The sequence below is a fragment of the Cherax quadricarinatus genome, chromosome 3 (assembly GCF_038502225.1).
Source record: "Cherax quadricarinatus isolate ZL_2023a chromosome 3, ASM3850222v1, whole genome shotgun sequence".
Classification (NCBI taxonomy): domain Eukaryota; kingdom Metazoa; phylum Arthropoda; class Malacostraca; order Decapoda; family Parastacidae; genus Cherax; species Cherax quadricarinatus.
In genome coordinates this window covers 72,327,521-72,353,688 of record NC_091294.1, presented here as the reverse complement: position 1 = coordinate 72,353,688, position 26,168 = coordinate 72,327,521, and the positions used below count along the sequence as shown (strand labels likewise).

Genomic DNA, 26,168 nt, shown 5'->3' with positions numbered 1-26,168 from the left:
AATGATGCACGCTCCTTCCGGGCACGGAACCATACAACTAGGGAGACAAATTGTTTGATTCGGTGCATGAGGCGATTCAGAATCATCCTCTCCAATGTTTAACACAAGCAGCTAATGAGAGGTATTGGGCGAAATGCATTTTCTTGATTGGGCTTTGGAATGGGAAAGATAAGACTGTTGGTCCTTGATTTAGGGAGCTCCCCAGTTGCATAGTTCATGTTAAATAATTTAAGTAAGGGATTACCTGCTATTCGATATAGTTGTAATTCCATCCTTCGCAGGCGACGTGCAGTTGCGCTTGCTTAGTACTACATCGAGCTCAAAGTTAGTGAACGAATTGTTGCAGTCATGTTCCTTGCTGAGCATAAAGCAAATCAGTCTCTCCCTTGCGTCATATTTGTCCATTAATTTCATGTGTTGTACTGGTAAGATTGTCATAGCTAGACGTAGTAGCCCAAACACCGACTAACTAATTCGCTTTATGTACGGTATGAGGGTACCCGATCTGACCAGTTATATTATGTTTAATTCCATTTTTATCCCTCCATGCCCGGCTAAGTGTAGGGTGTGAGCACTGAGACCAATGACACGTTTTTCCCAGTCTGTCGAAGCTCTGTCACACGCTCCCTAGCAGCAGCACGGGCAGTTTGAAAGAGCTTCAGCGTTTCAGGGGTACGATATTTTCTATAAGCTAACCAGGCGCTGCTGTGTGAGATGCCAGACTAGGGAATCATTGCTGTACTGTTCATCAGTCATCGCTAGTGCTTTAGTACCTGCAGCCATGATATTGATAAATGATTTTCATGGTGTACCACATCTAGGAAAATATCGCAATGTCAAACAAGCTTCAATGAAATACTTCTGGGTGAAGGTGGCACAGATTTTGGAATATGTACAAAGAAAAGTTGTCTGCCTCTAACACAGTTGTAAGCGGTACTTACCTAATCGTGACGTATCCTGTCATGAAAAAGCCTTAGCAGAGAACGTCCAGTGACTTATTGACAAACATTTTCGTCAATAACTTTTACCATCACAAGCGCCTGCTTGTGATAGTTAAGATTGTTAGGTAAGACATATGCAACAGTTAGGTATCTTTATTTCGAAACGTTTCGCCTACACAGTAGGCTTCTTCAGTCGAGTACAGAAAAGTTGATAGAAGCAGAAGAGACTTGAAGACGATGTAATCAGTCCATCACCCTTAAAGTTTTGAGGTGGTCAGTCCCTCAGTCTGGAGAAGAGTATTGTTCCATAGTCTGAAACAATATGGAGTTGAAGTGATAGGATGGAGCCTTATATAGCGCCAGGAGGTGAGACGTGGATCACTAGTAGAGGTAAGAACGTAGACGTTGGGAGGTCAGGTCCCTCTCAAATCCAGCCATTCTCACTAGTAGAGGTTGTCGAAGTTGATTTCAGGTCTGTACAAAGATACCCTTGTGTTGCAGTGTTTGACAGAGTGAACATTAAAATTGTATAAAATACCGACAGGTTGTTAGGTAAGACACATATGCAACAGTTTCGCCACACAGTGGCTTTATCAGTCCATACAAAGGAGAATCTTGAAGAACAGGAGGAGAATGAGGTAATCAGTCCCTCAACCTTGAGTCGATGTGGTCAGTCCATCAATCTTGAACAGAATACGGCATACGTGCGGAGAAGGAGCTTATAAACCGTAGGCAGGAGAGGTGCAGCAGTCATAGGTGGTGTAACATTTGTTCAATGTTGAAGTAGGTCGTGCCCATGAATTAGGCTGATGAAGCCACTGTGTGGCGAAACGTTTCCTCAATATAGATACCCAAGAGTTGCACATGTGTCTAATTTATGAACATGTCGGTTCTCTGAACCATTCATCTACAAACCTGTCAGACACTGCAACTTCTTGGGATCTTAATACTTGGGAATTCTTCACTTGCCTAATTCTTGGGCACGACCTACTTCCACATTGAACAAATGTGACACCACCTATGACTGCTGCACCTCTCCTGCCTACGGTTTATAAGCTCCTTCTCCGCACGTATGCCGTATTCTATTCAAGATTGATGGACTGACCACATCGACTCAAGGTTGAGGGACTGATTACCTCATTCTCCTCCTGTTCTTCAAGATTCTCCTTTGCATGGACATATGCAACAGTTAGGACTGATTACATCGTCTTCAAGTCTCTTCTGCTTCTATCAACTTTTCTGTACTCGACTGAAGAAGCCTACTGTGTAGGCGAAACGTTTCGAAATAAAGATACCTAACTGTTGCATATGTCTTACCTAACAGCCTGTCGGTATTTTATACCCTTTTGATAGTTAAGATCATGACTCTTTATTGCTAACTTCTTATTCCCGACAAACCGCCAAGACCATAGCTAATGCATTTATTGAGAGAATAATCCTTTTACACTTGTCCTTGAGTCCTCATGTCTGAAAACGGCTCTGAAATCTTTAAGGGAGCAATAAATGTTCATTGTTGTAATTTACACATTCCCCAAGTATCTTCGTTCGTACATTATTACCCTGAGCAATAATCTTGTTAAATTTCAAAATTATCGATGTATTCTAAGTAATAATAAATCCTAGGGATAACTCCATGTCAGACGTGTCGAGTACCCAAATAATTTACTTAAGAACACAATAGGAGAGTCACAGCACTATGTATATTACAAGAAGTGTCTTTCTTACAAAACCCTGTTTACTCTGCCCCAGTCTAACTATGATCCCAGTAATCTCAGCGTAGTAAAAATGCATAATACCGAATTCGTCTTTCAGAAATTGCGAGAAAACTTTATAAAGGGCAACAGATACCTTTCCTAACACTCTTATCACCTGCAAAGGAAAGTTGTACCAGGATACAAAGTCTTGCTGCAAAAATAGTGTTGAATGAAACCAATGTTGTGTATTTATTTCGTTCAGTTAGTATATAACATTGATAATAAGACCTTCGTGTCCCAAATAAAAATTCATAAACTCTGACATTTTTTATTTATTTTATTATCACATTGGCCGATTCCCACCAAGGCAGGGTGGCTTGAAAAAGAAAAACTTTCACCATCATTCACTCCATCACTGTCTTGCCAGAAGGGTGCTTTACACTACAGTTTTTAAACTGCAACATTAACACCCCTCCTTCAGAGTGCAGGCACTGTACTTCCCATCTCCAGGACTCAAGTCCGGCCTGCCAGTTTCCCTGAACCCCTTCATAAATGTTACTTTGCTCACACTCCAACAGCACGTCAAGTATTAAAAACCACTTGTCTCCATTCACTCCTATCAAACACGCTCACGCATGCCCGCAGGAAGTCCAAGCCCCTCGCACACAAAACCTCCTTTACCCCCTCCCTCCAAGTTTTCCTAGGCCGAACCCTACCCCGCCTTCCTTCCACTACAGACTGTTACACTCTTGAAGTCATTCTGTTTCGCTCCATTCTCTCTACATGTCCGAACCATTTCAACAACCCTTCCTCAGGCCTATGGACAACAGTTTTGGCAATCCCGCACCTCCTCCTAACTTAGCAACTACGAATTCTCTGCATTATATTCATGCCACACATTGCCCTCAGACATGACAACTCTACTGCCTCCAGCCTTCTCCTCGCTGCAACATTCATCACCCATCCTTCACACCCATATAAGAGCGTTGGTAAAACTATACTCTCATACATTCCCCTCTTTGCCTCCAAGGACAAAGTTCTTTGTCTCCACAGACTCCTAAGTGCACCACTCACCCTTTTCCCCTCATCAATTCTATGATTCACCTCATCTTTCATAGACCCATCCGTTGACACGTCCACTCCAAAATATCTGAATACATTCACCTCCTCCATACTCTCTCCCTCCAATCTGATATCCAATCTTTCATCACCTAATCTTTTTGTTATCCTCATAACCTTACTTTTTCCTGTATTCACTTTTAATTTTCTTCTTTTACATATCCTACCAAATTCATCCACCAATCTCTGCAACTTCTCTTCAGAATCTCCCAAGAGCACACTGTCATCAGCAAAGAGCAACTGTGACAACTCCCACTTTATGTGTGATTCTTTATCTTTTAACTCCACGCCTCTTGCCAAGACCCTCGCATTTACTTCTCTTACAACCCCATCTATAAATATATTAAACAACCACGGTGACATCACACATCCTTGTCTAAGGCCTACTTTTACTGGGAAATAATCTCCCTCTTTCCTACATACTCTAACTTGAGCCTCGCTACCCTCGTAAAAACTCTTCACTGCTTTCAGTAACCTATCTCCTATACCATACACCTGCAACATCTGCCACATTGTTCCCCTATCCATCCTGTCATACGCCTTTTCCAAATCCATAAATGTCACAAAAACCTCTTTAGCCTTATCTAAATACTGTTCACTTACATGCTTCACTGTAAACACTTGGTCCACACACCCCCTACCTTTCCTAAAGCCTCCTTGTTCATCTGCTATCCTATTCTCCGTCTTACTTTTAATTCTTTCAATAATAACTCTACCATACACTTTACCAGGTATACTCAACAGACTTATCCCCTTATAATTTTTACACTCTCTTTTGTCCCCTTTGCCTTTATACAAAGGAACTATGCATGCTCTCTGCCAATCCCTAGGTACCTTACCCTCTTCCATACATTTATTAAATAATAGCACCAACCACTCCAAAACTATATCCCCACCTGCTTTTAACATTTCTATCTTTATCCCATCAATCCCGGCTGCCTTACCCCCTTTCATTTTACCTACTGCCTCACGAACTTCCCCCACACTCACAACTGGCTCTTCCTCACTCCTACAAGATGTTATTCCTCCTTGCCCTATACACGAAATCACAGCTTCCCTATCTTCATCAACATTTAACAATTCCTCAAAATATTCCCTCCATCTTCCCAATACCTCTAACTCTCCATTTAATAACTCTCCTCTCCTATTTTTAACTGACAAATCCATTTGTTCTCTAGACTTTCTTAACTTGTTAATCTCACTCCAAAACTTTTTCATATTTTCAACAAAATTTGTTGATAACAACTCACCCACTCTCTCATTTGCTCTCTTATTACATTGCTTCACCACTCTCTTAACCTCTCTCTTTTTCTCCATATACTCTTCCCTCCTTGCATCACTTCTACTTTGTAAAAACTTCTCATATGCTAACTTTTTCTCCCTTACTACTCTCTTTACATCATCATTCCACCAATCGCTCCTCTTCCCTCCCTCACCCACTTTCCTGTAACCACAAACTTCTGCTGAACACTCTAACACTACATTTTTAAACCTACCCCATACCTCTTCGGCCCCATTGCCTATGCTCTCATTAGACCATCTATCCTCCAATAGCTGTTTATATCTTACCCTAACTGCCTCCTCTTTTAGTTTATAAACCTTCACCTCTCTCTTTCCTGATGCTTCTATTCTCCTTGTATACCATCTACCTTTTACTCTCAGTGTAGCTACAACTAGAAAGTGATCTGATGTATCTATGGCCCCTCTATAAACATGTACACCCTGAAGTCTACTCAACAGTCTTTTATCTACTAATACATAATCCAACAAACTACTGTCATTTCGCCCTACATCATATCTTGTATACTTATTTATCCTCTTTTTCTTAAAATATGTATTACCCATAACTAAACCCCTTTCTATACAAAGTTCAATCAAAGGGCTCCCATTATCATTTACACCTGGCACCCCAAACTTACCTACCACACCCTCTCTAAAAGTTTCTCCTACTTTAGCATTCAGGTCCCCTACCACAATTACTCTCTCACTTGGTTCAAAGGTTCCTATGCATTCACTTAACATCTCCCAAAATCTCTGTCTCTCCTCTACATTCCTCTCTTCTCCAGATGGATACACGCTTCTTATGACCCACTTTTCGCATCCAACCTTTACTTTAATCCACATAAGCCTGGAATTTACACATTCATATTCTCTTTTCTCCTTCCATAACTGATCCTTCAACATTATTGCTACCCCTTCCTTAGCTCTAACTCTCTCAGATACTCCAGATTTAATCCCATTTATTTCCCCCCACCGAAACTCCCCTACCCGCTTCGGGCCAGGACATCCAACTTCTTTTCATTCATAACATCAGCAACCATCTGTTTCTTGTTATCCGCACTACATCCACGCACATTCAAGCATCCCAGTTTTATAAAGTTTTTCTTCTTCTCTTTTTTAGTAAATATCTACAGGAGAAGGGGTTACTAGCCCATTGCTCCCGGCATTTTAGTCGCCTCATACGACACGCATGGCTTACGGAGGAAAGATTCTTTTCCACTTCCCCATGGACAATAGAAGAAATAAAGAAGAACAAGGGCTATTTAGAAAAAGGAGAAAAAACCTAGATGTATGTATATATATATATATATATATATATATATATATATATATATATATATATATATATATATATATATATATATATATATTTTTCAACAAGTCGGCCGTCTCCCACCGAGGCAGGGTGACCCAAAAAAGAAAGAAAATCCCCAAAAAGAAAATACTTTCAACATCATTCAACACTTTCACCACACTCGCACATTATCACTGTTTTTGCAGAGGTGCTCAGAATACAACAGTCTAGAAGCATACACATATAAAGATACACAACATATCCCTCCAAACTGCCAATATCCCAAACCCCTCCTTTAAAGTGCAGGCATTGTACTTCCCATTTCCAGGACTCAAGTCCGACTATATGAAAATAACCGGTTTCCCTGAATCCCTTCACTAAATATTACCCTGCTCACACTCCAACAGATCGTCAGGTCCCAAGTACCATTCGTCTCCATTCACTCCTATCTAACACGCTCACGCACGCTTGCTGGAAGTCCAAGCCCCTTACCCACAAAACCTCCTTTACCCCCTCTCTCCAACCCTTTCGAGGACGACCCCTACCCCGCCTTCCTTCCCCTATAGATTTATATGCTTTCCATGTCATTCTACTTTGATCCATTCTCTCTAAATGACCAAACCACCTCAACAACCCCTCTTCTGCCCTCTGACTAATACTTTTATTAACTCCACACCTTCTCCTAATTTCCACACTCCGAATTTTCTGCATAATATTTACACCACACATTGCCCTTAAACAGGACATCTCCACTGCCTCCAACCGTCTCCTCGCTGCTGCATTTACCACCCAAGCTTCACACCCATATAAGAGTGTTGGTACTACTATACTTTCATACATTCCCTTCTTTGCCTCCATAGATAACGTTTTTTGACTCCACATATACCTCAACGCACCACTCACATTTTTTCCCTCATCAATTCTATGATTAACCTCATCCTTCATAAATCCATCCGCCGACACGTCAACTCCCAAGTATCTGAAAACATTCACTTCTTCCATACTCCTCCTCCCCAATTTGATATCCAATTTTTCTTTATCTAAATCATTTGACACCCTCATCACCTTACTCTTTTCTATGTTCACTTTCAACTTTCTACCTTTACACACATTCCCAAACTCATCCACTAACCTTTGCAATTTTTCTTTAGAATCTCCCATAAGCACAGTATCATCAGCAAAAAGTAACTGTGTCAATTCCCATTTTGAATTTGATTCCCCATAATTTAATCCCACCCCTCTCCCAAACACCCTAGCATTTACTTCCTTTACAACCCCATCTATAAATATATTAAACAACCATGGTGACATTACACATCCCTGTCTAAGACCTACTTTTACCGGGAAGTAGTCTCCCTCTCTTCTACACACCCTAACCTGAGCCTCACTATCCTCATAAAAACTCTTTACAGCATTTAATAACTTACCACCTATTCCATATACTTGCAACATCTGCCACATTGCTCCTCTATCCACTCTATCATATGCCTTTTCTAAATCCATAAATGCAATAAAAACTTCCCTATCTTTATCTAAATACTGTTCACATATATGCTTCAATGTAAACACCTGATCTACACATCCCCTACCCACTCTAAAACCTCCTTGCTCATCCGCAATCCTACATTCTGTCTTACCTCTAATTCTTTCAATTATAACCCTACCGTACACTTTTCCTGGTATACTCAGTAAGCTTATTCCTCTATAATTTTTACAGTCTCTTTTGTCCCCTTTCCCTTTATATAAAGGGACTATACATGCTCTCTGCCAATCCCTAGGTACCTTCCCCTCTTTCATACATTTATTAAACAAAAGTACCAACCACTCCAACACTATATCCCCCCCTGCTTTTAACATTTCTGTCATGATCCCATCAGTTCCAGCTGCTTTACCCCCTTTCATTTTACGTAATGCCTCACGTACCTCCCCCACACTTACATTCTGCTCTTCTTTACTCCTAAAAGATGGTATACCTCCCTGACCAGTGCATGAAATTACTGCCTCTGTTTCTTCCTTAACATTTAAAAGTTCCTCAAAATATTCTCGCCATCTACCCAATACCTCCCTCTCCCCATCTACTAACTCCCCTACTCTGTTTTTAACTGACAAATCCATTCGTTCTCTAGGCTTTCTTAACTTGTTTAACTCACTCCAAAAATTTTTCTTATTTTCATTAAAATTTCTTGACAGTGCCTCTCCCACTCTATCATCTGCTCTCCTTTTGCACTCTCTCACCACTCTCTTTACCTTTCTTTTACTCTCCATATACTCTGCTCTTCTTATAACACTTCTGCTTTGTAAAAACCTCTCATAAGCTACCTTTTTCTCTTTTATCACACCCTTTACTTCATCATTCCACCAATCACTCCTCTTTCCTCCTGCCCCCACCCTCCTATAACCACAAACTTCTGCCCCACATTCTAATACTGCATTTTTAAAACTATTCCAACCCTCTTCAACCCCCCCCCCCCACTACTCATCTTTGCACTTGCCCACCTTTCTGCCAATAGTCGCTTATATCTCACCCGAACTTCCTCCTCCCTTAGTTTATACACTTTCACCTCCCTCTTACTTGTTGTTGCCACCTTCCTCTTTTCCCATCTACCTCTTACTAACTGTAGCTACAACTAAATAATGATCCGATATATCAGTTGCCCCTCTATAAACATGTACATCCTGGAGCCTACCCATCAACCTTTTATCCACCAATACATAATCTAATAAACTACTTTCATTACGTGCTACATCATACCTTGTATATTTATTTATCCTCATTTTCATAAAATATGTATTACTTATTACCAAATTTCTTTCTACACATAGCTCAATTAAAGGCTCCCCATTTACATTTACCCCTGGCACCCCAAATTTACCTACTACTCCTTCCATAACATTTTTACCCACTTTAGCATTGAAATCCCCAACCACCATTACTCTCACACTTGATTCAAAACTCCCCACGCATTCACTCAACATTTCCCAAAATCTCTCTCTCTTCTCTACACTTCTCTCTTCTCCAGGTGCATACACGCTTATTATAACCCACTTTTCACATCCAATCTTTATTTTACTCCACATAATCCTTGAATTAATACATTTATAGTCCCTCTTTTCCTGCCATAGCTTATCCTTCAACATTATTGCTACTCCTTCTTTAGCTCTAACTCTATTTGAAACCCCTGACCTAATCCCATTTATTCCTCTCCACTGAAACTCTCCCACCCCCTTCAGCTTTGTTTCACTTAAAGCCAGGACATCCAGCTTCTTCTCATTCATAACATCTACAATCATCTCTTTCTTATCATTTGCACAACATCCACGCACATTCAGACTTCCCACTTTGACAATTTTATTCTTCTTATTCTTTTTAGTAATCTTTACAGGAAAAGGGGTTACTAGCCCATTGTTCCCGGCATTTTAGTTGACTTTTACAACACGCATGGCTTACGGAGGAAAGATTCTTATTCCACTTCCCCATGGATATAAAAGGAAAATTAATAAGACCAAGAACTATTAAGATAAAATCAAAGAAAACTCAGATGAGTGTGTATAAATAAATGTGTACATGTATGTGTAGTGTGACCTAAGTGTAAGTAGAAGTAGCAAGACATGCCTGTAATCTTGCATATTTATGAGAAAGACAAAAGACATCAGCAATCCTACCATCATGTAAAACAATCACAAGCTTCGTTTTACACTCACTTGGCAGGACGGTAGTACCTCCCTGGGTGGTTGCTGTCTACCAACCTACTACCTATATATATATATATATATATATATATATATATATATATATATATATATATATATATATATATATATGCATGTGCGTGTCTGTCAAGTGTGACCAAACTGTAGGTAGGAGTAGCAAGATATCCCTGTTATCTAGCGTGTTTATGAGACAGAAAAAGACACCAGAAATCCTACCATCATGTAAAACAGTTGCAGGTTTCTGTTTCACAGTCATCTGGCAGGACGGTAGTACTTCCCTGGGTGGTTGCTGTCTACCAACCTATTACCTCCATCTGACATCTGTACAGTAAATCGGTTTTGAAAATTTAAAACCGATAGGATAAAGGTGTTGGAAAGTTTGAAAGAAAATTATTAATGGAATCACTTACTTACATTCCTTGAGAATACAATTAAATTTTGGTCGTAAAAGTAAATTGCTTAACATGTCTGGCGTAGATTGTTTTAGATCGAGAAAAGCAACTTTTTAAGTTTAACAAAAAGAAGGACGGCTGGAAGGACAGAATCGCAAAACTTATTGTAGCTTTTGTTGCTATGTTCACTACAATTTAACATTCACATAAGTTTTGTTTTTAGTTAAATTTACAATTTTTCTCCACTCCATTAAATTTGCTCATCTAAGTCTGTGTCTGTATAATGTGGGAAAAGTAGACTACTGTCACAACCACGCACTGCTGACCGTTTAAGAGCACCTGACAGTAAACTAGGACCACCACGAAGGTTAGAACAAAGACAACAGAACTACCTTGGCCTCGCAGTCCTGATGTTACATAAGAGTGCAATTATTTTTGTGACGAAAAATCATGTCACAAAAAATCAACTGCGTCCCATTAAAAAAACAGTATGTTTTCGTATATTCGAATATATTAACATAGTCGTACAATGTTTGTGACATGATTTTTCGTCACAAAAATAATTGCACTCTTATGTAACATCAGGACTGCGAGGCCAAGGTAGTTCTGTTGTCTTTGTTCTAACCTTCGTGGTGGTCCTAGTTTACTGTCAGGTGCTCTTAAACGGTCAGCAGTGCGTGGTTGTGACAGTAGTCTACTTTTCCCACATTATACAGACACAGACTTAGATGAGCAAATTTAATGGAGTGGAGAAAAATTGTAAATTTAATTAAAAACAAAACTTATGTGAATGTTAAATTGTAGTGAACATAGCAACAAAAGCTACAATAAGTTTTGCGATTCTGTCCTTCCAGCCGTCCTTCTTTTTGTTAAACTTAAAAAGTTGCTTTTCTCGATCTAAAACAATCTACGCCAGACATGTTAAGCAATTTACTTTTACGACCAAAATTTAATTGTATTCTCAAGGAATATAAGTAAGTGATTCCATTAATAATTTTCTTTCAGACTTTCCAACACCTTTATCCTATCGGTTTTAAATTTTCAAAACTGATTTACTGTACAGATGTCAGAGTTTATGAATATTTATTTGGGACACGAAGGTCTTATTATCAATGTTATATACTAACTGAACGAAATAAATACACAACATTGGTTTCATTCAACACTATTTTTGCAGCAAGACTTTGTATCCTGGTACAACTTTCCTTTGCAGGTGATAAGAGTGTTAGGAAAGGTATCTGTTGCCCTTTATAAAGTTTTCTCGCACTTTCTGAAAGACGAATTCGGTATTATGAATTTTTACTACGCTGAGATTACTGGGATCATAGTTAGACTGGGGCAGAGTAAACAGGGTTTTGTAAGAAAGACACTTCTTGTAATATACATAGTGCTGTGACTCTCCTATTGTGTTCTTAAGTAAATTATTTGGGTACTCTACACGTCTGACATGAAGTTATCCCTAGGATTTATTATTACTTAGAATACATCGATAATTTTGAAATTTAACAAGATTATTGCTCAGGGTAATAATGTACGAATAAAGAGGAAGTAAACTACAATCTTACGCTGTCAGAAGTTTTGAGAACAATAATATGAATAGGCAGCAGAGAGTTTGCATAAATGGGGAGAAATCGGAATGGTCGCACGTCACAAGCGGTGTTCTACAGGGGTCAGTTTGGGCCCCTTGTTCACAATCTACATAAACGACATAGATGAGGGAATAAATAGCGACATAAGCAAATTTGCTGATGACACCAAAATAGGCCGTCCAATTCATTCTAATGAGGACATTAGAGCACTCCAGGATGATTTGAATAGACTGATGCAGTGGTCGGAGAAGTGACAGATGCAGTTTAATATAGACAAATGCAAAGTTCTAAATGTTGGACAGGAAAATAACCATGCCACATGTAAACTAAATAATGTAGATCTTAATATTATGGATTGTGAAAAGAATTTAGGAGTTCTGGTTAGTAGTAATCTAAAACCAAGACAACAGTGCATTAGTGTTCGCAATAAAGCTAACAGAATCCTTGGCTTCATAGCAAGAAGTATAAATAATAGGGGTCCTCAGGTTTTTCTTCAACTCTATATATCTTTGGTTAGGCCTCATTTAAATTATGCTGCGCAGTTCTGGTCACCGTATTACAGAATGGATATAAATAAACCATACCACGGGTGGGGTTTGAACCCGCGGTCAGAGTCTCAAAACTCCAGACCGTCGCGTTAGCCACTGGGCCAGCTAGCTGACCAAGTGGTTAACGCGACGGTCTGGAGTTTCAACTCGTGGTATGGTTTGTTTGCAATCGTGTCATTACGATTTCATGAGTCATGGATATAAATGCACTGGAAAACGTACAAAGGAGGATGACAAAGTTGATCCCATGTATCAGAAATCTTCCCTATGAGGATGTACTGAGGGCCTTGAACCTGCACTCTATAGAAAGTCGTAGAATTAGGGGGGATATGATTGAGGTGTAGAAATGTCATAGTAACTGATATAATTTTTGATACAGTACAGACAGATGTTAAAACTCCCAACGTAACCCTGGGTGCCCTGGCATGCCGATAAAGCATGATGGGAATGAGGTTATAAACAAGAAAAAAACAAGAGATGAAAAGGAGGGAAAGAGGCCATAAGATAAAGAGCTGGTGAGAACTTTGTTTCAAGGACAGAGAAGTTGTGTGATATAAAGGCAGGAAGGGAGGATGGAGTTAAAACGTAGCCCGGGGACGGTTGTATCATTCGGATATTCTCATTGATTCTGCTAACACAACCCGTCACCATGAACGGTGGATTGATCGTGTTGTTCTTCATGGGTAAGAAAACATCATGGTCATTCCTGCTAGTAGCAGGAATGACCAAGGTGATATACTGGTGTCATTGCTAGTTTATATTTTGATGGTGGACTAGTCCTTGTAGGCTACTGCTTGTTTATATTTAACTGACAATGCTTCTTCTAGAAGCATTGTCAGTTAAACAACGATTTATAAACAACGATTTATGAAATTGTTAAGCAATTATTCTGGTAAGCAAAAATAAAATATTACAAAGAGTATGCAAGTTTATACTTACTAGGTATATTACGACTACTAAAAAAAGTATGTAAAAGGGATTTTACGATTACAAAAAATATGTACATGGTATTTTACAAACTATATATATGTTAAACATTTCAAACACACAATTAGTAATCTTAAGACGCTATTACAAAGTAAAGAAGATGACTTACGTTTCTCTGATGTGGTATTGACGGAATTTCATAACTCCTCCACATGTCTCATTTCTGCACGTAGTTAACGTAAGCTCGTTGCATGAATATCTTCCTTAACATAGGATGAGCTTATCTCTTAAAATAGCTTTTTCACTCTTCAGAAGGGCATTCTTGTAATTTTGAAAAACTCAACTCAAAGTTAGATTAGTAGAATCTCTTAAAAGAAGTATTTTAAATAGCTAATGATTTACAAGTTCATACAGTACATTGAGTAAAACACTTCGTCACCTATAACTCTCTCCACCACGCCTTTCTCCACCATCACCATACTATTTGCAAGCATAAAAGATGGTTAACACATTTTTCAGCCATTTCTAAACAATACTCAATGGAAAGAAACAAAACCATTAAATCACCTCCATGATGGAGACGATGGGACGACTACCAGCAAAATGATTAGCCTCTCCCACCCATAGCTCACTCCTCGAGAGGGAGCCTATTAATCTTTCTAAAGTTTGCCATAAGTTGTATATTGGTATATTACATACAATTATTTTCACTCCTATGATTGAAATTAATACAAGCATTATCCTCTTCATCCACTGGGGCGTTGGACCTGACAGGGATCAATGAGCGTCACCTATGATCTTACTTTGGGAAGAAACAAATTTTTTCACAATGTGGAAACTGTGTCCAATGCTATTTTAACCACTGTTTTTAACGACATTAAGAGAGATGAAGAAAAACATTTTAAATTATTGAAGGGGTGACGTATGAACGCATGTTTCACTCTATTATATCAATACACTCAGGAGAGGGTCGAATGTAGATTGAGATTCTAATAACAAACACCAGCATGAGTAATTATGACTCCCTTAGTGGCCCAGGCTTATTGTATAGCATTAGATAGAGTAAATTATGGGTTAACGTAATTCATTACGCAAATGTTTTACTTGTTTTAAATTCAAGTTTGAGAGTCCCATTGGCTGTGAATACTTGTTTGAAAAGAATATTTTTAAATCCTACATATTTGGATCGAATTGGCCTCATGTGATTATGAATAACAAAGTTATACCAGATAAGAATTTTATGGTAATGGTTGATATGAAATCATATGATGATGCATATAATATAAACCACTTGTACTTTCAATACGATGATTTAACTCATTTTGGCGTAACTTTCAACTCGGAAACTATTGCTAATATTGAGAGTAAATTCCCTACACATTCGAGCACCTTATATTATATAACACTGAAATCACTGGGATTGGAGACTGAACATATCATCAGTTATGAGACTTTTGTTGCAGGTGGAATGTTAACGGGGGTTAACTTGCAAAGAGAAAAGTTGAAAACTGTTTTATCTGTTGAAAGAATGGGAATTTGTGCCTATCGTTAATATTCGGCAATCCCAAAGCAGCAGAGAATAGAAGAGAATATGTCTCTTGTTTGGTGAAATTACTGCCATTGTAAATATAAAAGCTAATAGAACAATAACTCTTTATACCTACTACACCATCTACAACAGTCTCTCCTACTTTAGAATTAAGGTCCTCCACAAGAAAATATTCTCTCGCTTGTTTCAAAACTCCCAAAATCTGTCCTCTACATATCTCTCGCTGCCAAGATCATAACTCTTACGATAACCAGCTTCTCATATCCCGGCATTATTATCATCCACTTAATACTTTTATTTACGTACTTAAACCCTCCATTTAGTTTCCATAGTTGATCACTGAACATTACCGCTCACAAATTCCTGACTTTTTCCTCTTTAATCCACGACCTAGAAAATATTATTTCCCCTTTTTGCTTTTTGTTTACTGCCAGGACGTCCAGAATCTTTTTTTTTCCATAGTATTAACCATTAAATGTTTCTTATCTGTACTGTATCCATGCACATTCAAAGAGGCCAATTCAAAATTTCTTTGCTATTTTAATGCTTGATTCCGATGATTGAAATGTAGGAATCCTGGAAATCAGTTTTTAACTGCTTGCATATAGTAACTCGCATAATAAAACTTTTGTGTGTATGCCATAAAAATTATTTATACCAGCAGAACATGCAAAGAATCACGTAAATCGTTTAGCGAAGTTCTTAATTAAGGTTTTCAAAACAAATGAATCGTCAGACATCTGAAGATATCGGATCATTTTCTGAGAGAGTGAACAACAACAGACGTGAATGCTCCCAGCGTAGCCTGGGAGCTCACATCTGTTACCTTCAGTTGATAGTTTAAGGGTATATCAGGTACAAAGACTGAATGACATTGTATCCAGCCTCACAATACCAGCCGTCACCATGAACCACTGTTTGCTGGTGCTGCTCCTCCTAGGTAATAACACATTTTGGTCATTCCTACTAGCAGTGTGCTCCTACTGTTCTGTGATTCACTGCTTCATGATATACTGGATGTGGTCTAGCCCTCATGTTTTCCTTGTCACTGCTGATTTATATACTAATGATAGACTGGTCCTTTAGAGGGACTGCTTGCTGAAGACTTTTGATGGACTGGTCCTTCAATTTACTGTGATATTCTGGTGTTGGTGTGTTTCTTGAGTGTCAATGGATTTTGCTGTTTTTAGGAATTATGTGGAGGATTTGTTCATGCGAACACGATCTCGAATTAACTTTCCACCCGCACATTAGAGGAGAACTCTTGACACAAGACAAATTATAACTTACTGATGCTGATGTATCTTGGAGACTTTTGGGACTTTAGGAACATTGGGGTCACAAATAATGTCTCTCCTTCAATTCCCACCGTCTCATCTCCCAAATAACTCTGGGCTCGTGGATTAGGAACATATGATTCTTCCATATTTATGATAAAAATTTTCGACAGTAAAACTGGCTGTTAAGTCATTTGAATTTGAATAGACTTGAATGCTTTAAGTATTTTGTTTGAGCTACCATTTTTGAATTATTAAACAATTATTATTATTATAATAAATGAAGAACATAATACTTACCAAGCTATTGGTGCTATATCGAAATGCCTCCAAACGGAAAAGCAACCTGAATATTGGTCAATACCTAGTTACCTTGGTTTAGAAAGACACGTAAGCAAACACTATAACATATTTATTAGAAAACGTTTCGGTCCTGGGACCTTGATCGTTTTCTAATAAATATGTTATAGTGTTTGCTTACTTGTCTTTCTAAACCAACTTGTCGGTATTTATTACCAAGGTTTATACCACCTAGTTACCTTACCTGTTGTGTGGGGGTTAATACATGCAGTAGCCAATATGGCTTCTCATTTAGCTACTGCCTCCTGTTTTCCATCAATAACATCCTTATTCTGCCTTTTTATTATATATCTGGACTCACGATATATATCTGGTTCAGTGGCTAACGTGTCGGTCTGGAGTTTTTTAACTCTTTGATCACGGGTTCTATCACCGCCCGTGGTATGGTTTATATCTGGACGCTTCCAGATGGATTTCTTCTTCACGTGTAATTTTATTTCGAGAAACATTCTTCCCGTACCGCCAAATTTGTTTTTGTCTCTATCTTGTACACATATATTTAATTATATTTAGTAATAATTTCTAAGTGTGTAACATATTTTCCTTATCAGAATATTAATTACATTTTACTTAATTAGATGATTACAAAAAATAAGGCAATTATGAAGGATATACTGATTCCCCTGTGACTTATCACCTTTTAAAAGTCACGTCAACATTATACACCTAGTTAAGACACATGTGCAACATCTGGATATCTTTATTGTAGACGTTTCGCCATCCAGTGGCTTTATCAATACAGATTCTAGGACATAATAGGAAGACAGTAGAACTATATACAAAAGATGAGGTAATCAGTCCCTCAACCTTGGAGTTAGTGTTCACAGCATCGTGGTGGAGGAGAATCTGGAGCAAAGGCAAGAAGACTGGCGGTTATATAGGTGTCAGTGGATAGGGACGGGCAGCAGACGAGGGCATAGTCACTGGTAGGCGGGATTCCCCAGTGGAAGTACAGTAGGTCCTACACAAAGAGATGGGTAAGTTGCAGCAGCCGTGAAGAAGGTCTTGTAGATGTCCTGTGAACCAAGATTCCATGATGTTGCAGTGTCTGACAAGTTGTGCAAGAAAGGTATAAAATACCGACAATATGAAAGTTAAGACACATGTGTAACATCTGGATATCTTTATTGTATATAGTTCTACTGTCTTCCTATTATGTCCTAGAATATGTATTGATAAAGCCACTGGATGGCGAAACGTCTACAATAAAGATATCCAGATGTTGCACATGTGTCTTAACTTTCATATTGTCGGTATTTTATACCTTTCTTGCACATTATACACCTACATTATTATATAAATATTATTATCCCTATCAATTATTACATATAAATCATAGGAAATTTATGAAAAATTTTCATAGCTATACTAACGCTCTTCTGATCCTTGTGTGTCACTGAGTTTTGATAAACTGGTGATAGTTTGGTCTGTCTAGGTCACTGCTTTTTTTATTTCTAAGGGTCTGATCGTAAAGTTACGAGTGTCACTGGTTTTTCATATACTTGAGGTTTGATCACTGTAGGTCAATGCGTGCTGATAACCTCTTGGTTTGTTTTCAAGTCTTGAGAGTCACTGCTTGTGGTGGTCTGAGCCTTCTGGCTAGTTGGTGTAGTTATGAAGGTCTGTGTGTCACTGCTTCAAGATTTATTGGTGGCGGCCTTAACCTTCAGCAGTTCATCATGAATGTTGATTTGCTGATGATCTGAACCTTTCGTCTTGTGTGTCACTGATTAATGATTTACTGTTGGTGATTCAAATCTTCAGTCTTGTGGGTCACTAATTAATAATTTAGTGGCGTAGTGTGAACTTTCAGTCTTGTGTGTCACTAACTCTTGATATGCTGGTTGATTAACTGGTGATAGTCCAAACCTCGTCACTTGTGTGGCAGTTACTTTCGATACATTGATGCTCAGGAGTAAGACACAAGGGAAAAACTAGGAATCTTTATTGATCAGAGCTGTAGGCTTTATTAGTTGATTACAGAGACATCAGCACAAGTGGAAGTTCAAGTGGCGAGGAAGACGTTCTTGTGCGTCACTACTCTGTAATATGCTGAAAGTATATCATAAAGGTCTCCACTTTGGGTTACTATTTGTTAATATTCTGGTGGTACTTCTGTACCTGTGTCTCACAGTTTGGAAATATGTTCATTGACGTTTGACTCTTATGTCTTGTGTGTCATTGCTTACTGAAATACCGGTTTTAGATGTCAGCTTTCCTTGTGTGTCACTGTTAATATAATTGCTGGTCTGGTCCATGTGTGTTGCTTGCTTGTTGATATCCTGGTGCTGGTCTGGTCCATGTGTGTTGCTTGCTTGTTGATATCCTGGTGCTGGTAAGGCCCATGTGTGTTGCTTGCTTGTTGATATCCTGGTGCTGGTCTGGTCCATGTGTGTTCCTTGCTTGTTGATATCCTGGTGCTTGTAAGATCCATATGTGTTCCTTGCTTGTTAATATCCTGGTGCTGGTAAGATCCATATGTGTTCCTTGCTTGTTAATATCCTGGTGCTGGTAAGATCCATATGTGTTCCTTGCTTGTTAATATCCTGGTGCTGGTAAGATCGATGTGTGTTCCTTGCTTGTTTATATCCTGGTGCTGGTCTGGTACATGTGTGTTACTTGCTTCTTAATATCCTGAGGCTGGTCAGATCCGTGTTTGTTCCTTGCTTGTTGATATCCTGGTGCTGGTCTGGTCCATGTGTGTTCCTTGCTTGTTGATATCCTGGTGGTAGTTTCATCTGCACATTTTGCTGATTGTTGCTTCTTGATATACTTGTGCGATTCTTATATTCTAATACTGACAGCAAATTTATGTATTTACCATCAGTTTTAATATTTATCTCATATTTTAACTTTAATACGAAATTCTTAGTAATAAATGTATATGTGATATTTTAAAGTTAATTTTCTATTCTCTCCTTCTCTCTCAGGAGCTGCTGCTATCAAAGCTGAAATGAAAAATGTCTCGATTGCGAAAGATGGTCAGTAAATTTTCCTTTCCGTAATAAGAACATTGATTTTCAAAAAGTTGAGAAAGTAGTATCAAGCAAGTCCATGGTCGACAGGAATATAATTGAATCTTGTTTCATAAAAAGCAGTTTTGACAATAATATGAATATTTCCTTTGGTTTATATAAATTAGATCCATTTATAATTAATAGAATTTGGGTAGAATTTAATAATACCCTGGACAAATAAATAGCTCGGGGGTGAGTTTTGCAAAGGACCTGTCCAAGTTGGCTCGCCGCGCGTCACGTGTTTAACCGTTGTGGGATCTGATAGTGAGGTGCTGGCCGACCCCTTATATAGCTTCCTTGGATGCTTCACTTTCATAGTTCCTTGATAATGTGAGTAGTCACGAAAGCGCTTGGAATTTCTCTATTCTTTCAGAGTGGTTGTTTTGCATGTATATATATATAATGTATATATATATATATGTATATATATATATATGTATATATATATATATATATATATATATATATATATATATATATGTGTGTGTGTGTGTGTGTGTGTGCGTGTGTGTGTGTGTATGAGTGTACTCACCTAATTGTAATTGCAGGGGTCGAGACTCAGCTCCAGGTAAGAACCAGGAATAATGGATTTAAGTTGGATAAATTTAGATTTAGAAAGGACATAGGTAAGTACTGGTTTTCTAACAGAGTTGTAGATGCGTGGAACAGTCTTCCCAGTGGGGTGATAGAGGCTAGGACCTTGGGTAGCTTTAAGAAGAGACTGGACAAATATATGAGTGGGAGGGGCTGGGTTTGATTGGTGTTGGGGGGTGCGGGAGTTGTTTCTTGAGTAGCTTTAGGTAGATGTCGTTTTGAGGAAATGGTATGGTGATACCGACAAGATGTGGAAAAAGACACTTATGTACAGTTCAGGACATTTATTAAAGGAAACGTTTCGCCACGAGTGGCTTCTTCAGTCCTAATAGGACTGAAGAAGCCACTCGTGGCGAAACGTTTCCTTTAATAAATGTCCTGAACTGTACATAAGTGTCTTTTTCCACACAGATGTCGTTTTGATAAGGACCTGCCTCGTATGGGCCAGTAGGCCTTCTGCAGTGTTCCTACATTCTTATGTTCTTATGTTCTTATGTTCTTATGTACTACTAGGTCCTCTCTCTCTCTCTCTCTCTGCTCCCTGGGTTTTCCGCTTCCGATTGTGACCCCTTGTTTCAGTGTCCCATCTCTGGAACATCCTGTCTCTGTCCACCTTATCTATTCCACTCAGTATTTTGAATGTCGATATCATGTCTTCCCTGACCCTCGTGTCTTCCAGCGTCGTCAGGTCGATTTCCCTCAACCTTTCTTTGTAAGACATTCCTCTGAGCTACAGAACTAACCTTGTTGCAAACCTTTTCACTTTCTCCAATTTCTTGATGTCCTTGACCAGGTGTGGGTTCCAAACTGGTGCTGGTGTGTATGTGTGTGTACTCACCTAATTGTACTCACCTAATTGTAGCTGCAGGGATCGAGACTCAGCTCCTGGCCTCGCCTCTTCACTGAGTGCTACTAGGTCCTCTCTCTCCCTGCTCCATGAGCTTAATCATGCTTCATTTTAAAGCTATGTATGGTTCCTGCCTCCACTATCTCACTTGCTGGGCTATTCCACTTCCTGACTACTTATGACTGAAAAAATACTTCCTAACATCCCTTTGGCTCATCTAGGTCTTCAACTTCCAATTGTGACCTCTTGTTTCTGTGTCCCGTCTCTGGAACATCCTGTCTCTGTCCACCTTGTCTATTCCACGCAGTATTTTGTATGTTGTTATCATGTCTTTATTAACCTTCCTGTCCTCCAGTGTCGTCAGGCAGATTTCCCTTAACCTTTCTTCGTAGGACATTCCCCTTAGCTCTGGGACTAACCTTGTGTGGGTTCCAAACAGGTGCTGCATACTCCAGTATGGGCCTGACGTACACGGTGTACAGTGTCTTGAACGATTCCTTACTAAGGTATCGGAATGCTGTTCTCAGGTTTGCCAGGCGCCCTTATGCTGCAGAAGCTATCTGGTTGATGTGAAAGTTAAGACACATGTGCAACATCTGGATATCTTTATTGTAGACGTTTCGCCATCCAGTGGCTTTATCAATACAGATTCTAGGACATAATAGGAAGACAGTAGAACTATATACAAAAGATGAGGTAATCAGTCCCTCGGCCTTGGAGTTAGTGTTCACAGCATCGTGGTGGAGGAGAGTCTGGAGCAAAGGCAAGAAGACTGGCGTTTTTATAGGCGTCAGTGGAAGGGACGGGCAGCAGACGAGGGCAGTCACTGGTAGGCGGGATTCCCCAGTGGAAGTAGGTCCTTCCCAAAGAGATGGGTTAGTTGCAGTAGCCGTGAAGAAGGTCTTGTAGATGTCCTCTGAACCAAGATTCCATCTGGTTGATGTGTGCTTCCAGAGATATGCTCGGTGTTATACTCACTCCAAGATCTTTCTCCTTGAGCGAGGTTTGCAGTCTTTGGCCACCTAGCCTATACTCAGTCTGCGGTCTTCTTTGCCCTTCCCCGATCTTCATGACTTTACATTTGGCGGGGTTAAATTCGAGAAGCCAATTGCTGGACCAAGTGTCCAGCCTGTCCAGGTCTCTTTGAAGTCCTACCTGATCCTCATCTGATTTAATTCTCATTAACTTCACATCATCTGCGAACATGGACAATTCTGAATCTAACCCTTCCATCATGTCATTCACGTATACCAGAAATAGCACTGGTCCTAGGACTCACTCTTGTTGGACCCTGCTCGTCACAGGTGCCCACTGTGATACCTCATCTCGTACCATGACTCGTTGTTGCCTCCCTGTCAGATATTCTCTGATCCATTGCAGTGCACTTCCTGTTACATGCGCCTGATCCTCTAGCTTCTGCTCTAATCTCCTGTGAGAAACTGTATCGAAGGCCTTCTTGCAGCCCATGAATATGCAATCAACCTACCCCTCTCTCTCGTGTCTTACTTCTGTTACTTATCATAAAACTCCAGTAGGTTTGTGATACAGGATTTACCTTAAATAAATCCGTGCTGGTTCGCGTTTATTCTCTTGTTCTGTTCCAGGTGCTCCACCACTCTCCTCCTGATAATCTTCTCCATGACTTTGCATACTATACACGTCAGTGACACGGGTCTGGTCTATAGCTCAGTGCCTCTTTCCTGTCTCCTTTCTTAAATATGGGTACTACATTTACAGTCTTCCATACCTCAGGTAGTTGCCCAGTTTCAAGGGATGTATTGAAGATTGTGGTTAGTGGCACACACAACATTGGAACCCACGGGGAGAAGTTGTCTGGTCCCATTCCCTTTGAGGTATCAAGGTCCCTTAGCAGCTTCTTCACCTCCTCCTCAGTTGTGTGTATGTCATCCAACACTTGTTGGTATAATCCTTGTTGGTGTCCCCCTCTGTTCTGTCCACCCAAAGGCCTTCCTATCTCCACTGTAAATACTTTCTTAAATCTCATGTTGAGCTCCTCACATACCTCTTGATCGTTTCTGGTGAGTTCTCCACCTTCTTTCCTCAGCCTGATCACCTGGTCTTTGACTGTTGTCTTCCTTCTAATGTGGCTATACAGCAGTTTCGGGTCAGACTTGACTTTCGATGCTATGTCGTTTTCGTACTGTCGCTGGGCCTCCCTCATCTGTGCATACTCCTTTCTGGCTCTTCGACTAATCTCTTTATTTTCCTGGGTCCTTTGCCTCCTGTACCTCTTCCATCCTTTGGTCCACTTAGTTTTTGCCTCCTTACACCTTCGGGTAAACCAAGGACTCGCTTTGGTCTTCCCATTATTTCTATTGCCCTTGGAAACAAACTTTTCCTCTATCTCCTTACAATTTGTTGTTACGTATTCCATCATTTCATTTCTTGACTTTCCTGCCAATTCTGTGTGTGTTTGTTTGTGTGTGTGTGCGCGTGTGTGTGTTGTGTGTGCGTGTGTGTGTGTGTGCGTGTGTGTGTGTGTGTGTGTGTGTGTGTGTGTGTGTGTGTGTGTGTGTGTGTGTGTGTGTGTGTGTGTGTACTCACCTATATGTGGTTAGAGGGGTCGAGTCATAGCTCCTGGCCCCGCCTCTTCACTGGTCGATACTAATTCACTCTCTCCCTGCTCTATGATATTTGTCATACCTCTTTTTAAAGCTATTTATGGAACTTGCTTCTGCTACTTCACTCTTTAGATTATTCCGGTTCCTGACAACTCTAAGACTAAAGAAATACTTCCTAACATCCCTATGACTCATCTGGGTTTTCAGTTTCCAATTGTGTCCCCGTGTTTCTGTATCCCATCTCTGAAACATTCGATCCTTGTCCACCTTGTCAGTGCCTCTTAGTATTTTATACTTTGTTATCATGTCCCCTCTATCCCTCCTATCCTCTAGTGTCATCAGGTTGAGTTCCCTTAACCTCTCCTCATAAGACATACCCCTCAGTTCCGAGATTAATCGTGTTGCAAATTTTTGCACTTTCTCCAATTTCGTGACGTGTTTGACTAAGGGAGGGTTCCATACTGGCGCTGCATATTCCAGTATAGGCCTTACGTACACTGTGTACAATGTCGTGAATGACTCCTTACTCAGATGTCTAAACGCCAATCTCAGGTTTGCCAATCTCTTATATGCTGCAGCAGTTATTTGATTGATGTGTGCCTCAGGGGACATGTTCGTCATAATGCTTACCCCAAGATCATTTTCTTTAATTGACGTTTGCAGCTGTTGGTTTCCTAACCTGTACTCCGTCTGCGGTCTTCTGTGTCCTTCCCCAATCTTCATGACCTTACACTTACTGGGGTTAAACTTCAGGAGCCATTTGTCGGACCATACTTGTAGTTTGTCCAGATCCCCTTGTAATCTTAACTGATCCTCTCCCTCTTGTATTCTCCTCATTAGTTTCACATCATCAGCGAACAGTGACACTTCTAAATCTATTCCTTCCGCCATGTCATTCACGTATACAAGAAACAGCACCGGGCCTAGGACTGAACCTTGTGGAACCCCACTCGACGCATTCGCCCACTCCGACACTTCATCACGTACCAACACTCGTTGTTTCCTTCCTGTAAGGTTTTCCTTGATCCATTGCACTACTTTCCCCGTTATTCCTTCCTGATCCTCTAATTTTTGCACCAGTCTCTTGTGTGGTACTGTGTCAAAAGCCTTCTTGCAGTCTAAAAAGATGCATTCTACCTATCCCTCTCTCTCCTGTCTTACTTCTGTTACCTTATCGTAGAACTCAAGTAGATTTGTGACACAGGATTTCCCATCTCTGAAGCCGTGCTGACTGTCATGTATGAGCCCAATCTCTTCAATGTGTTCCACCACTTTTCTCCTGATAATCTTTTCCATGACTTTACATACTATACAAGTCTGTGTGTGTGTGTGTGTGTGTGTGTGTGTGTGTGTGTGTGTGTGTGTGTGTGTGTGTGTGTGTGTGTGTGTGTGTGTGTGTGTGTGTGTGTGTGGGTGTGAGTGTGAGTGTGTGTGTGCATGTGCGTGCTTGCGCCTGTCTGTATATTATACCCCAGGATTCACTTAGTGTTTTTTCAGGTGTGAGCTGCTCGTCACCCTTCAATGAGGTTGGAGGACGTTGTATGTATGTTGACTTAGTGAACACTGGCTCCTGGGACACGATGCGTTCCCACTGTAAGAGTATTGGCGGTGACCTGGTCAAGTTGAATGACGCTGAGGTGTTTTCTGCTCTCATCCGTTACATACACGGCAGTGGTACGTTGTGTCGTTCAATATTATAATAATAAGGATAATGCAGATATTATTTTAAGTTTATAATAAGATTTCATGTTTAGGAAAAACGGGAGATGAAATGTTATATAAGTTTCAATTGTGTTTAGTATAAAGGGTCACCACACACTCTTCCAACTTCTAACTGTGTTTTGAGTCATAGGTCACCAGACATTGACACCTTCCAGCTTTGTTTGGTGCCCCAAGTGATCAAACATTGACCATTTTCTGGCAGATTTATATAATTTCCCGATTTGTTTAATGCCACAGGTGACCAGACATTGATAATATTCAGCTGTGTTTAGTTTACGTAGTTGACTTGTAACCCCTGTCACATCCAACACAAAATCAATAATAAGATACTGTTGAATCCTCCTCTCCAGTAGCCCAATAAAACACTAGTTTTACTACTAAAGTGTGCTGCTGTCGACTGGATGATGACTGTCCCCACACTTTATTATCATTATAAAACAGTTGAACCTAATGGGTCACATAGTAAAGTTTTCTTTAAGGAGATAAAGAAGTGAATGGTAATTATAAGTGTGATATAGAAGTCATTATTTATTTAATAGGTAAGTTTTCGTAAAGATCCATTAACAAAGTCTACATGATGTACTGAGGGAAGGGCAGCTGATGTGTGTACGTCAGGATACTGAAGTGAAGTCTGCACTCTCTCTGCGCGGTAGGAAATTTACTTAATAGATATTTTAGTTTCACCATAACAGATACCTCAGTGAGGTGTCCAAAGTTTGTTCAT

At 39.8% G+C, this 26,168-nt stretch overlaps 1 protein-coding gene across 2 annotated transcripts in view; it reads left to right on the top strand.

The window, feature by feature from the left end:
- Positions 1-13,138: 13,138 nt before the first annotated feature.
- LOC128705787 (ladderlectin) overlaps positions 13,139-26,168 on the top strand; it is an 86,070-nt gene continuing 73,040 nt past the window's right edge. The window contains exons 1-3 of one of the 2 annotated variants that reach the window (XM_070092444.1): positions 13,139-13,252; positions 19,613-19,663; positions 25,220-25,396. In XM_070092444.1, coding sequence (XP_069948545.1) covers positions 13,219-13,252; positions 19,613-19,663; positions 25,220-25,396 — 262 coding nt within the window. In that variant the 5' untranslated portion in view covers positions 13,139-13,218. Of the gene's footprint in view, positions 13,253-15,905; positions 15,986-19,612; positions 19,664-25,219; positions 25,397-26,168 lie in introns of those variants that run through there. The other variant, XM_070092435.1, reaches the window with a different exon arrangement.